The following is a 15,428-nucleotide window of genomic DNA, read 5'->3' as shown; positions in this document are numbered from 1 at the left end:
AGGTCCTGAATAAGGTACAGGGGAATGGCCAGGGCTTCACATGCTCAAACTTCCACAATAGGGTTAGGTAACATCCATCCTGGAGTGCTACAAACAGGTCTGTTTTTCAGGACATCTACCATGACTATGTAAAATATATTTAAATGGAGGTAGTGCATGCAAATATGCATGAGGTATATTTATTATGGATATCCTGATAACCAGACCTGTTTGTGGCACTCCAGGATTGGAGTTGGCCAACCCTGTCTAGAAGTTCTGCATGGGGCTCCAGCTGCTGTTATCCATGAGTTAGGGCTGCCATCGTGTTTGTTCTCAAGAGAATCAACATGGTTGAGAAAGATAAGGAAAGATATAAAACAGGAGGAAAAAAAATGATAGTGTTAAAGGTTTATGGTGGCAAATTCCAGTCCCAATTCTGAATACTTCCAACTTAAACTGCTGCCTCAACAGAAGTAATGTACATTAACTTCCTCACATGCAAAGTGAAATTTATGTAACTCAGACAAAATGGGGCACGAAGCTTTGACAGGCTGAACAAGACAGCCTAGTAGTGTGACAGATACACAATTTCTCCCATCACTCCCTCCAATGAATGAGGGACATGGACTTTATGGGAGCCTTCCTTTTCTAGAGGAAAAAAAAAGGAAGACAGGTTAATAGGGTACCAAAGTTCACATTTTGTTCTCTAATTTGGGCTGGTTTACCATAATTGAGGAGTTATGTTCATTACAGTACGTACAAGGCAACAATGGAACAAGTGGGCAGTAGCACAAGTTTAATTAAATAGAACTGTCAGCCATCTGTTTCTGAGACAGTAGTGCCAGAGCTATAACCAGTTACTTTTATCACAACTCTTCCAGTTACCAAACATAGCTTCATCTTAGCATTGTTTCCCCCATCTTGCCATCTTCCTCTTTGCTTTTTTGCTGCAGAGATTTGTATCCATGTACCTATAATTATAAAAAAAAAAACAAAACCCAAAAAAACCAACTTTTCTCCAAATGGAATATGTAATTATAGACGAGCCTTATGTTTAGAAAATGGTCTTCAGTTTACTCTTCAAATTCCAATTCCTAGTAATGGATTTCCATGAGTTTGGTCTGAAGGTTCATGAAGAGTAATACCACAGCTCCTCAACTGCCACAGAACAGGAAGGAGTAGCCAAGCCAGAACAAAGATGTCTTAAAATAAGTACCTCCCTAAGCAGTAAACCAAGTCCCAACAGGAAAGCATTTTAATTTTAAATGCTTAATGATTTAAAATTAGTACATTGCTGATTTAAAAAGTAAAAACTGGAACTGTTTTCTGTGAATAAGCTTTGGAAGGTGGATAGAAGGAAAGCAAATAAATAGCCTTACACAAATCAAGAACCATTCACCCAAAGGAAGAAAGGGGAAACAAAAGGGCTGAATGGCTCATTGCCTACATTTCCAGCTGTGAGAGCAGATTGCTATCTTCCTTTCCAGGGTTTTCCTTTTAAAGATGGATCTCAGCATGGTGGCAGGAGTAAAGGAAAAACATACAGCAAAACCAAAAAAAGTGACAGAATAAACGCTCCTAGCAAAATAAAATAAATTGCATGTGCACCCAAACTGTGGCAAAGTCAAAGAGAATGCAAAGACATGGACAACAACCAGCTTTATATATATATATAAAAGAAAACTTTGTCTTTGCTTTAATGTGAGAACCCAGAGACATTTTGTATACTCAATATAACAGCATTACAACATTCAGGCTTACAGGTAAAGTGGGTGGGGAATGGAGGTTTACTTTGATGTTAAAAGGCACAAAAATAAGACTAGAAAACCAAAAATGCCACAGTGACAGACAAAACATTACCAATGAAATCATAACAAGGTTGATGTCACTGCTGCAAGCATATGGACAGCTCCAAAATTTCTCTCCTAAACCCACCCCCCCCCCAAAGAATTAATTATCTTCCACCTCTCTTCCCATGAAAAAAACCCATCCAAAATAAAAATAGATAGTAGACTCGCATCAGTCAACTGGCTGGCAAAGTAAGGAGCAAGAAGTCTAAGAATAGTTGCATCTAATTCTACAGGTATCTCTGGCAGCACCATTTAACTTATACATAATGCACAAGACAGCATAACCATCTGCCTGGCTCTTTTATGCTTTTATAAGGACAACTTTCACATATGAACATCTTAAAAAACAAACAAAAAAACACAACATTCATCTGGTCAGTCAGTATAACTAGGGCTGCTATTTTGCCTGATCACATGATCTGGTCTTGGTTTGACCCTATTGCATGCACTGAAGTTATGGTTCTGATTTCTTAGGGAGATCAATGGAAACATTGAAACTACAAATCCAAGTATGTAATGGGGGCTAAGCCAGGACTGCAGCTGCTTCTTTTTGCTTGACCTGGGTGGGGTGAGGTGGCAACCTTAGATGCAACTGTCAGTGTGACTTCTGCAACTTTATGGAAACATGCTCAAAGGGTTGGTGAGGACAGGGCAGACACGACTAAGAATGATTAACAACTTGGATTCTAGTGTGGGGGGGGGTTGTGGGAGAGGGGAAACACTGCTACAAAAGCAATAGTAAAGTTGAAGCACAAAGGCACAAGTGAAGAATAGCAAGATTGCTAGAACTGACAGGAGCCACATCTAAATATAACTTTTAGACTGGATCATACAAGGTACGAGCAAATAAAAGCACAGGACTGATGCAGTGGCAGGAGCACACAGCAGTCTTCTATAGCCAGTGCAGGGTTAGGAAGACAGAGCTCGAACTGCACAGGCAGATTGTCCAGGCTATTGGAAACCAGCTTTTCTACTGAAAAACCTTGTTAAGGAACAGAAAGTCTTTTTTGCTGTAAACAGAAATCCTTTTGAAAATGCCTTCTTGGATGTTTATCACTCCTTACTCCAGACTAGGTTGAACCCACTAAAATTAAGTAAAACTCACTCAAGTTATTTTCTAAAAGTTTTACAAAAAAAAAAAGAAAAAGATTCACCTCGGGAATTACAGGTATCTCCACATCAACTGAACTAGTTTGTACTGGAAATTTGCTGCAGTAGCAATGTTGAGAGAAGAAGCTGAACAAAGCTCAAGAAGCTTAGCATCCTTGGTCCTGGTCTACAGCATAGATAAGAGCAGAATAGGGCACAAAGAACTCAAACTGCTAGCTCTGAGTAAAGGATTGTCACCTAACATGTAGGGGTGTACATTAGAAGGTAGCAGCTTTTCAGGTCTCATGGCATCAGCATGGATATCTTGGAATCTAAGTCAGGTAACAGCTGTAAGGGGCTCTTTTCCTTTAACATCCCCCTCCCTGCCAGTGGCTGTATACAGCAGGGTACTATGAACTTGGACAGTCCTCTGTGAACGGGTGGTTAAAGCTGCAGTATATACTGACAGTACTGAAAGCCTAAGTAGAGAAGGTTCACACTAGGGGGAAGCTGGAAGGAGAATGAAGCTGCTATTCTAAACCTATATTTTTTTCCTCTACCCCTCACAGAAATCCTACAATAAAAATTGCACTGAACAGCTGAGTTGGGAAGAGTTGCACTGGGACAAAAAAAAAAAAAACCACATCTTCCAGGTGACTTTATAGGACAGTAATTTTTGGTTTGAGAATGGCCATATGGAAGCAGCAGTAGGTTTCTCCATCGTTACAAGGGGACATGGCTGAAGAGGTAGGAGACAGATTCTCCATTGTGCGTCCTTCTGATGGCTTCTGCCAGGATCATAGAGATGTCAATCACCTGTACAGAAAACAGATTTGTCAGAACCTGTGATGGAATAATTATAAAAACAAAACAAAAAACCCACAAACTTGAATACATGACACTTCCCCTTAAGGAGGCCCAACTTAGAGCTAGTGGTAAGAGTCAGCCAAAACCATCTTAAAAACAACTATCCAGGACCAGCTCTATAGCCCAGCTGAGTTATGTGGCATAGGATATTAAAGCCAGAGTGACAAGCTTCAGAGACAGCTATTGTGGCAACCTTACCCCCCCCCCCCCCCCCTCAAATTACACCATATCTTGAAGAGACTCCCCTGCTGACCCTCTGCCGATAACAAAGGGCTCCAATGTTGCTTAGGCATGTCATTTGGGGAGGTGGTTTTATAAACATGGGTCTGCATGGTTTGGCAACATGGATGCAGAAAACAAATGCACCACAAATGAAAAACTTCCACAAAGTGGCCAGATCTGTGGAAAAGGACCCTTGCACTGTGTTTACTCTCAACCCATAACTGCTCAGTTTACCAGCTCTCAACAGGGTTTGTATTTCAGCAGATCTGCAAATTAAAGCAAGCATGCCACACTGGGTGCCTTTATTGTGGCAAGAGTCAGAATAGTCGTCAGACATGGTTTCAGCCAACTGACATCTTTACAACCCATCTTAAGCTTTGTATTTCATTTCCACACAGCAGCAATGGTGTTAAAATTCAGCTTGAAAAACAGTTTCAGTCTCTTATAATAAACAATGTCTGCATAGTAGATGACAGATCAAACATACTGCAGGCACTGTAGGTCCATCAGGAGATTTCAGTAATGTTACAAAGAGAATACTCAGATTAAAAGTCACACTCAGCATAAAACTTATTGTAGACTGCTGACATTTATACATCTTGTATTCCCCACAGCTTTCCAATGGACTATTAGTTCAGTAATTCTACATTGTGTGCTGGGTTTGACTTCAATCTGCACAGCTGACTGAAGAAAAACTGATGCAGAGTATATAAAAGCTAGTAAAACGTTTGCTCATTTGGTGATTTGGGTTCAGTTTTACCCTTTTCAAATTAAAAAGGTGAAATTAGTTCTGATAGTTTCCTTTCTTCTAAGGAAGGATGGCCAATCTGCATTGGTGGGGTATGCACTCCTACCAGCAGATGGAGACAATTGACCGACATCACAACCCCTGCCCCTCAGCCTGTATCTCTAGAAAAGCCAAACTGATAATACTTCAACCATGACAAGCAACAGCCAACAACTTGTTACTTCCAGCCAACTTGGAAGTACTGAGCTCAGTTTAAAAAAAAATAAAAAAAAAAATAGGGGCTAGTTCTTCACTTACCAGTCCTTCAAATGATTCATAACAAAGACCACTCTGCATCGTCCCCGAATAAAGGATGAACTGAAACCAAAATCAAGTAGGCAGCCCAGGGCTGACTAGATTGACCTGCCTTCCTTAAGAGGATAGGAAACCAGCATCAGTGAAACTTTGTCTCCATCTACTGGCAGGGAGGCAAATCAAGAGTCTGGACTGATCTGGGTGAGTCAGGCAGTAAGTTAGACCTGTTCAATAGCAGGTCTAAACTTAGATGGATATAACTTATCTGGCTAAATAGAAACTTCTACATGGATATTCAGCAGCATTATTGTGCTGCTGAATATACTTATTTGGCTAAGTTATAAGCCGTATAGACTATGAATATCTATCCTCAAGTTTACAGTATGTTTTTGTTGTACACTGCTTTATACTGTATATGAGGGTTGGTTAAAGTGTGAATAAAAAATCCCTCCCCCCTGCTAATACATCCAACTTTAGAACTCCACATTGCTCTGATCTGCTTTTAGAGCCAAGGGGCCAGGGCAGCCTTTTACCTGGATTTTTGGGCACTGTTTCATCTTCTCCTCTTGGGGTATTGTATTTGTAACTACAACAGCTTCAAAGCAGGCATTGTTAATCCTGGAGATGGCTGGCCCAGAAAAGATTCCATGGGTTAGGATGGCGTAGACTTTGGTGGCACCTGCTGATAAAAGTCTAAGGTAGACAAAGACAATAAGTTACTTGAAATATTCAGCTTGAAAAGAAGAAAATCAGAGCAATTTGCAAGAGGAAGAGTTAAAATCCCTGAAGGATAGGCAAGTGATAAGCTTTTTACACTTCAAAAAATTGGTCATTTGCTCAGGTTACAAGCTACTAAAACGTACTAGACATGTTTAAACTGACCTTAGTTACTGTTCCACAGTATATACACCTGCCAGACTGTGGTGTTGTGATCAGGAATTTTTCTGGCAAGAGACACTGGGATTTGTAATCAGCTTCTACAGAAATGGAAATCCATTGCATAATTCTAGAACTGTGTGCCTACTGGAAGTGACCCTAGCATGCAGCTATAAAATGGAGTCAAAGCAAACAAACAATGCAATGTTCTGCTGATCGCTAGTCATGTGAGCCATAAGGCTTAATTAACAGGCCCCTCCTCCAACCTTTCCATTTGCTTCCACTGCCACAATTCTGATCCTGCATCTGCCCAAATTTAGCATACACGCTAGGGTCATGCTTCTCTGCTGTGGTGTGGCAACTGCATGAAGATTTCACCTGTGAAGAAAGTTCACTAAAATGATAGGCTGGGCCAGGTCACATGACAGCCAGGCCAATCATTATGTCATTCAGGATATCAAAGCCAACCCAAATTAAAGCACATGCTTCATTTGCCAACTCCTGCCAGGCTCACTCACTTGTCTGCAGCATGACAGATGGTGCCACACGTATCTGCCATATCGTCCACCAAGATGGCTACTCTATCCTTCACATCTCCCACCAGCACCATGCGGTCCACCTCATTAGCCTTCTTCCTCTCCTTATGGATGAGGGCAAAGTCCACGTTTAGCCGGTCAGCAATAGAGGTCACCCTGGTAAAGTCCATTCAGCGTTAGTATGCTGGCTTCCACTTTACCTTTCACAGCCAGCAAGCAAATACAGGCCCAACTGTACTGGTTAATCCATACATGTTTAGAAACAACTTTTGTCTGGATTTAAAGAACATTCAAAAAAAAAAAAAATAAAAGCAGATAGTTACATATAGTTTAGAATGACAATGAAGACAATACCATGTACAACCCTGCATTTTTCAAACCCAAATTGGCCCAGTACAATACTAGTGAAATCCTGTGCCCCCCCAAGCATTGCCTATTGTAAATAGATATTTTATAGAAAATACTTAGTTTGGGAGTTGGGGGTGCAAAGGGTTAACAAATGTTATGTTAACTGAGTTTTCTGTGCTACATAGATGTAACTTCTTTAAGTAACATCCTAGATTCACATCTGTTATGGGTTATGGGGAAAAAAAGAAAAAAAGTAGATTGTTTGATGCATAAAATGACAATCAAATGCCTGAAGACAGTGCTAGGGCCAGCCAGAATGAAATAGAACCATGCCCAGCAAATCTAAGTCTCAACTCACAAACTTATACGCATGAGCAGGGAGAGAACTCCCAATACAAGTTCTGCTGACCATTTGGGATCTATTTTGAACTGGCAGTACACCTGGAGAGGCTGGATAAGGAATCTGAACCACTCACTGTGCAATTTCATGTCACATTAATGCCTGTGCCCATATGCAGATTATGAACCTTAGCACAAACCCATTTTAGTAGATGAATAAACTACACCTGTACACTTTAAGCAGCTACTACAATGAACAAAATCCAAGTGCAAATGTAATAAGCTTCTGCTAAATTTAGGAAACTACCGGTAGTTACTAGTTCAATTTATGTAACCACTCAGCTGATCAAATCAAAACAGACTTGCAGGCTGTAAAGTACTGCATATGACTTAAGCACAGAGCAAGAACCTAGGTAGCATTTCCACTACATAATCACATGACTGATCAATCTTAGATAAGAGGCACTCAAGCCTGCTGGCCAGAGATGCATTTTGAATTGAAGGGCTATTGGGAAACAGCATAAAAAGGGAGGCACCATGATTTTTCCGGCTGAATAAAGTGCGATTGCTTCCTCCAGCCCAAATATACAAATTGGGAGAAGATCCAAAATGAAAAATATGTTTAGCCTGTGTAACTGGCGATGGGCGCTTAAAACAAATGAAATACATCACATATGCATTGAGCAGGTGCTTGCAGTTGCTATGCTGTTCACCAAGAAACTAGATCCTAGAGCAGGGCTTCCCAAACCTGTCCTGGGGACCCCACAGCCCGTCAGGTTTTCAGGATATCCACAATGACTATGCATGAGATACATTTGCACACCATGGAGACTCTGTATATGCAAATGTATCTCAAGCATAGTCATTGTGGATATCCTGAAAACCCGACGGGCTGTGGGGTCTCCAGGACAGGTTTGGGAAGCCCTGTCCTAGAGGAAAGCAAAACTGAGAAAGCTTCCTACTGCTGCCTGATATGAAAACTTTTGTACATTTGAACTCCTACATTTTCATTAAAAAAAAAAAAAAAAAAAAAAGAAAGAAAAAGAGTCAAAGACCTATTGCTACTAAAATCTGAACATCCCTTTACTCAAGTTTCAGGAGCTGAACCTTGCTGGAAAAAGCCATGAAAGTAAGCAAGCCACTGAAATGTCAATGACTAGCTGAATTAAACTAAGGTACGGGAAGACTGTTCCTGACCACTAGCTAATGGTTCTCTGGTCATCCATAGCACCTTTGAGTCTCACCTTTTTGCGCCTCCAGCATCAGGGGAGACAATAGTACAGTTCTTCCACTCAGGAATATTTTCCCGAATCCACTTCAAGACAGCCGGTTCTGCATACAGGTTATCCACAGGAATATCAAAGAAGCCCTGCAGGTTGGAAAATGAAGTATTAACACAGCTGTATTCTATGGTCATGAGCAAGGACTCTCCAAGAGCCATGTGGGAAGATAAGAGACCTTGCAGAGAGGGGGGGAACTACCATGTATAGCCTTCAGCATTCTCTCCCCACTCAGGTATCCTTTGTGCACACCAAGAACTGCATTTATTTGGCTGAGCAGATCAAAGTTTGGTCACCAGATGTTTTAAAAAGGACTACTTGCTGGTCTGGTCTGTCTGGTCAATGGTCATGCGCAAGACTTGGATTCTATTCCTCAAATGAGTTTTCTATTCCCTTGGCTGTCCAAAGCTGGGGATTTTATGCCTGCAGTGTTCATAGCTTCAGGGATATTGGGTAAAAGCATTCTAGCAATTGTTCAATGGTGACATTTCAGAAGGAAGCTTTCTTTGGCTAAGTATTAAGAAGGGCATTAGCAGGAAGTTTGAGACACAGATTATACTCCGCATACCCTGGCTTATATGAGTGAGGTTCACTCCTGTCAAGGCTTGTGCAAAATTAACCAATTTGGAAACATTTCCCCCTAGTAACACCTACTGGCCAGTCACAAGGTTTTGTTGGCATCCCTTTACTCATGCACAAACTAGTAATCCAGCGTTACAGCCAGATAACATGATAGGCAAGGACTGTAAGGCCCATCTAGTCTACCCCATTTCATTTCTATTGTAATTCTACAGGCCCTAGTTGATATCCGATTCTCCTTTTGCTTCCTCACAACTAAAGATCTTCTGTGTTTATCCCATGCTTTCTTCGATTTTTACTGTTGGTGCCTCCATCATCTTCACTGAGAGGTTATTCCATACATCCACCACCTTTCTAGTAAAAAAGAAAAATCTCCTGATGTAGTGCCCTTTGATCCTTATAATAAATATTGTAGAGGTCTAGTTTCCCTTTGATGTGCTGCTTTGTCTTCACTCACCTGGATCTGAGAGGCATGCAAGTCCATTGTGATGATATGATCTGCACCAGCTACAGACAGCATATTGGCCACCAGCTTAGCTGAAATTGGGGCTCGACTCTGGAAACAAGCAAGCAAGCACGAGTTCAATTAATCAGAAGCTGGATGTATTTTAACAGCAAATTAAACAAATTTAGAAGAGACGGCTATGTATTTATTTTGGAAGACACTTCCACTTCTGACTTTGCTCCTCAGGGGCTTGATTCATCCCCTTGGTTTTTGGAGCTCTGGAGGAAAAATCTGACACTATTTGGGTTCTGCCAAATAGCAATAGTCATAAAAGAATATTTAGGGTGGCCACAGATATTTGGAGCATGCAGGTATCATAACCATTAGAATTTCCATTCGTGTGTGACCTCCATTCACAAAGTTGTTTATATCCATAACTTGTAGTTTATTGCCCCTGGAGCTCTCAGATGCAAATATTTATTTATGACAGAGGCTGGGATACATCCAGGCCGCACAACTCCCTTTATAGCCAGTGGGAGCAATTTTGCCAAAGTCTTTTCCTCTCATAGGAAAAATAAGGCACCTACCTCCAGTCATCCTGCCATCAGGACATATCAAACTTAACTCCTGCCACTTCAACACAATGACTACCTTTTCCCCATAGTAAAAATTGTTTTAAGAAGGGACAATGCTGCTTTCCCCTTAAAAAGAACTGTCTTTACAACACCTATAATACAATACATACCTGCTATCTTCATTACCCTCAACAATACTTTCACCTCACATTTCCCCTCCTCATACATAGCACTACACAACAGCTCACAATGAAACGACTCCAATGAGGGGAGAGCTAGGAAGTTGAATATCTAAACATGGTTCACCTGCCTGATCACAGTCCCTTCAAAATTTATTTAGGTTTTGAAAATCATGATTCAGTTTTGTTTGGAGTAAAACCTAAAAGGGAGCAATCTATTAGATAAATGAGGCTTGACAGACGTGCCGCAAATGCGCAATAGAGAGCAGCTCTACTGCGCAGGTGCGGGCGAACACGGTCAGAGCAGAGCGTCAGCTCTTTGAAAACATGGTGGCGGCGAGGAGCGGCAGCGCACGCTGAGGAGGGGAGGGACCTCCCCCAGAGATCTTCAGTTTGTGCCATCCGAAGGGGTTGTGAATGAGCTGAGAGAGGGGGGGGTGACTGAGGGAGGAGGGAGAATAGAGGGTGAGGGGGGAGGAAATGGACTGAAAAAAAAAATGTTAATGTAGCCCCTTGTTACGGGTTTAACGGCTAGTTATAACATGTTATGCATAGGCAAAAAAGTGGTATTACCAATTTTAATGTGGTATTTTAACAAGCAGTAGACTAAACTGTAATCATTAAGCTATAACAAAAAATAAACTAAACATTTTAAGGGCAGATGCAATAAGACGTGTTGAAAATGGGCCCACCCATTTTCCTAATGTGCACGCAGCTACATCCCTGTGCTCTGATACAATATCAGAATTAATCAGCATAAAAAAGGTGCACTTTGGAAGAATGTGTGTCTCTGGCACTCAAGAGGTTATTAAATTGGGCGCTCAATACGAGCATCTGCTTTGCACTTTAGTTATTTTGCTGAGGTGCTGATTTTAATGCTGCAGTTTATTATACCAGGCACCCATTGCTACGGGCGTCTAAATTGTGCGTTCATAGCATGCACTTCTTTGCCACCACAAGCAGTGAATTAAAGAGCTGGGATGATACTAAGGAGGACCATATTTTGTAGTTTCTCATGAGCTCTTGAGTTAGAGTTAACTTTACTCCACCTCCAGAGCTGGAGTTAAATTCTCCACGCTGAAAAATGTGCGGTAGATGCCCAGCACTTTCCTGCATCATGTGGTAATAGTTAATGCCCTCATCTAAATGGAATTTGCATGCACTGGGCACTATCGGGTTCGCTAATCTCCTTTACTGCATCGGGTGCTAGTCTAGCGCATCTAAAATACAAGTCCAACCATGAGTAAACTCATATGCGCCAGGCTGGGCACACTATTGCGTCGGCCCCCTAACGTGGCTGCTTTCCAGCTGGCTCCAGGGAAGTGTTACGTGGCGAGCTGTGGCTGGGTCTCTTTAGGCAGCAGAGGCAGGTCATCATGTGCCTAAAAAATAAAAAAAAAATAAAAAAGGAGAGACAAGTACTTAACCTCATTTATAAATCCTGACAATATCATAAATCTTCATCATAGCAATTACAGAAAAAGTAAAAGCTGAAAACAGAAGCAAAGCAGCTGCAAAGAGTGCTAAACAATAAGGCAATACACAACACATCACCTATGAAAGGTCAATTTTCTGAATGAAGCTTTCCATCCCAAGCTATATTGCATGCATGTAGAATAGCCAGTAGTAAAAAAAACCCCACTCATTGGTAATATGTAAGAACAGCTGTCTGAGAAAAAGATACAGGAGTCATGCTGCCACTGTGCCAATTCTTAGCGCTAGACAGCATATATATTTTTATACTTCCAGGCAAGACAGCGAGACATGCAAGCTTTTGATAGTTACTAATCCACAGTACAGGGAAGTCTTTGCTACTTCGCTTGCCTCTGGGGTATCTAGTCATCCCAACAGCCCTGGGCTTAGAAACAGCATGGACCAGCTGCTAAGCCACACCAGAAAATGGTCCTGGGCTTGGAAGCAGGCTCCTGACCTCTCCAATCTGTACAAAATAAGAAAAGGGAGATCAGCCAACTGCCCTTTAGTGACCTTATACCTGCATACACAATTAGGACACATCAACTATCCATATGCGTCCTTCCATCTCGCTAACTTAAGTTTACTTATTTAAAGAAAGAAAAGTAAACATACTTACAGGGATAGGCAAAAAGGATCCTTCACAATATCTTCTGACAGTCCCACTATTAGTCAGCCAGAACCTACTAGAAAGTGCAGGGTGGGGGAGGGGGGAATAAGACAGCCTTGGTCTTCCAATAGATGGCATCGGCAGCATCCCCCGCTACCACCTTTAAGTTCAGTCATCAAGGAAGTGAAATACATAAAATAATATAGCAGCAAGTATCCTGAGGATACTTGAGATCAGCTCAAAAAAGATTTTTGCATGCCATCCATCCCTAAAGGAGTTTAAATTAGCAGGGACTTGTCAACAGGCTTTTTATGGGGTAGTTCCTGTTCTCTGGAGGTTTTCCAAGACAGGTCTGGTTCATGAGGATTTGATCTTTAGAGACCTGCTCCTTTCAACAAGCTTTTAATGGCAAAGTTATTTATCTTGTGGCAATTATATTCACCCATTTTATATTTTAATATATTTTTTATATCTATTTATAGCCTAAGTGTTCTAGCCTGAATTTTTATGAGAGGGGAAGCGAGAGAGAGAGCGGAAGCAAGAGAGAGAGAGACTCATATACCCTATTTATGTGATTGCATAGCACATTTGCTATGTTAGTCCACTTGAATGCATGGAAATGGAGGTTAAAAATATAAGGCGATAGCTAGTTAAGAAATATTAGCTTAAAAAGCTTTCAGGAGCGTCAGCTTCCAAAAACCAGTGAAAAATGTATTGCATTCATAATAAAATAAATATATTTATCAAAGAATGATATCTGAATGTCTGCTCTTAAGTATAGCATTCTGAGTGCAGTTTGTATGTTTTAGAAAGAATTTCTATGGATGCTGATGTATTTTGAATTTCACTTACTTTGAAGCATGCTTCACCATACAGTGCTAGTATTTTGGAATTTTGTGCATTTATTGTATCACTGTCTGTGGTTCTACCATGAACAGTTAGAAAGGTAGGTGATTTAAAAAAAAAAAAATTATCAGGAGACAGCCAAAAAACACGATAGGATATAGTAGCTGAAAAATCTGCTGCAAGAAGAGGGATCCGTGATGCTATTTATTCATTTAAAAATAAGAGCAGCTGGCAGCTCTGTTGCCATCACTGTGGGGGGAGAATGTGAGCCACCTATGCCATACCTGCAGCCTTAGTCCAGAAACAGTTTGATGCACATCACACATCTGACTGAGCTGTTTGCCATTTATCCCCTTCATTTTGGTACCTAGATAAGCCTCTGGTTAAAGTCAAATCAGATGCATTCTGCAGCCAATGTGTGCACTGTTATGCTACATTCAGAAATAACATCCCCTAGATTTCCTATCATGAGACTAGATGGCAAAATGTTTGTATGACAATCCAAGATCTTATGCACAAGTTCACTGATCCTTCTGTCATTCCATTAGTAAAAGATGCTTACCTGCAACATTCTCAGAGGACAGCACGATAATCTACCACACAAGCACCGTCATTTCGGGAAAAACCTTTTCAGCATGTATGTTTGTATGCATGCCAGCAGGTTCTTCTACCAACACTATTTCAAAATGGGGTGTTTGGAGTTTAAAAGATGTGCGTGTTTTTAAAAGGTAAGGAGAGGGATTTAAACCTACCATTTGTTTCTGTAAGATGGCTCGTCTGAATGCAGAAGGCTAGGTGTGTCTCCTTAAGAGGCAACATGTCCTGCAATCTGACCATCCTGAGTGAATGCAATGAGCAACGGATAGCATTGGGGAATGACATGGGGCTAATATACTGTTTGAATTTTATGGTTAAAAAAAACAAAACAAAAAAAAACACTTGGAAGATGGAATCGCTAGGAAGAAGAAAACCCATCTGATTTTAAGCATGTCAGTTTGACATGTTATTTCTTAAACAGTGATGTTGGATTCTTCATTAAAGGACATAAGTATATAGTCAACAAATGAAAGGGTTTTCTGTGCTGCCAGTCAGCGTGTATTCACATGCCTACGTGAGCTTTTCATAATGTTCCCCTGATGAAGCCTCTCTAGGTGAAACTTAGGCCTATGTTGGGAAGAAGAAAAAGCATCTAAGGAACATTCACAAGCAGAAATTTAAATTGTTGCTCAATGGTGCTGTTTATCCTAACATGAAAGAGGATTGAGAAATATGCTTAGAAGAGCATCGTTAAAAAAAAAAATCAGCACCCCGCATCATATTATAAGTGGGATGCAGTGTGATTGGTATGACTGAAGTATAAATGGTGTTTAATAGGGGTGATCTAATAATGTGCAATATATTTATAAGGAATGGAATACAAGCATTTTCATTGGAAAATGAATTTGAAAGTAGAAAAACATTTTATTGAGGTTGTGCAATTTATCTTTAGTATTACTCTATTTATATATATTTCCAAAAGATTACTTTTCCGGTTGTTCCAGCATGTTATGCTGTGCTAACAAAGGACTTGTTGGTGAAGTGAGTGTTTCTGTAGGAGGCAACATGCTTGACCAGCTCCAGTCCAGTCATGGATATTCCTTGCAAAAAAAGCTACACTGGGAATTAGCAGCCTCAATGGATACATAACAGCTCAGAAGAAAGGAGCAAACAAGAGCAAGAAGAGGACTGAGCACTTCTGCACAAGCAAGATAAGAAAGTTTTTTCATGAAGGACATAAGCAAATCCTACCAATAGTAAACGCTCCTAACTTTTCTACAATGTTCCCCTGATGAAGCCTCCATGAGGTGAAACTTAGGCCTATGTTGGGATGGACTTTAGAAGATCTAAGAACTATTCATTAAAGGTTTTCTGCAGTATTTTGATTAAGAGCTACAGTATATTGTGAAGTGTTAAGTATTTTGTATTGGAACACTGTTGATTTTTAATATTCTCTGTTGTATGAGTGAGACGCAAGTCAGTGGTGTGAATGGGTTTTAAGAGCTGGTCTAATGATGTGCAACATGCTTGCAAAAGTATTTGACTCCCTAAAAAGTCAGATGCGTGGAATGCATTACACAGATTGTTCCAGACAGTATGTTTATTGCAAACCAGTATGCTCTTAAAGTAAATTTTCAAAGTCACAATTTTTTATTTCTCTGCATTTTCTGTAAAATAAAAATTAAAAACTGCCTTTTCTTAGAGAAAAAGGTCACACAAGTAGGAATCCCTAGCTAAAACTGATCTTCAAAAAAAA

General features: G+C 40.6%; 1 protein-coding gene across 5 annotated transcripts in view; it reads right to left on the bottom strand.

The window, feature by feature from the left end:
• Nucleotides 1-1,211: 1,211 nt before the first annotated feature.
• PRPS1 (phosphoribosyl pyrophosphate synthetase 1) overlaps nt 1,212-15,428 on the bottom strand; it is a 77,658-nt gene continuing 63,441 nt past the window's right edge. For 3 of the 5 annotated variants that reach the window (XM_029607358.1, XM_029607361.1, XM_029607359.1), the window contains exons 3-7: nt 9,465-9,563; nt 8,393-8,517; nt 6,444-6,617; nt 5,583-5,742; nt 1,212-3,734 (exon numbers count right to left, since the gene is read on the bottom strand). In XM_029607358.1, coding sequence (XP_029463218.1) covers nt 3,642-3,734; nt 5,583-5,742; nt 6,444-6,617; nt 8,393-8,517; nt 9,465-9,563 — 651 coding nt within the window. In that variant the 3' untranslated portion in view covers nt 1,212-3,641. Of the gene's footprint in view, nt 3,735-5,582; nt 5,743-6,443; nt 6,735-8,392; nt 8,518-9,464; nt 9,564-11,444; nt 11,568-15,428 lie in introns of those variants that run through there. The other 2 variants (XM_029607362.1, XM_029607363.1) reach the window with 2 other exon arrangements.

This window comes from Rhinatrema bivittatum, chromosome 6, assembly GCF_901001135.1.
Source record: "Rhinatrema bivittatum chromosome 6, aRhiBiv1.1, whole genome shotgun sequence".
Classification (NCBI taxonomy): domain Eukaryota; kingdom Metazoa; phylum Chordata; class Amphibia; order Gymnophiona; family Rhinatrematidae; genus Rhinatrema; species Rhinatrema bivittatum.
The sequence above is the reverse complement of the archived record's forward strand: the minus strand, read 5'-3'. Positions and strand labels throughout refer to the sequence as shown.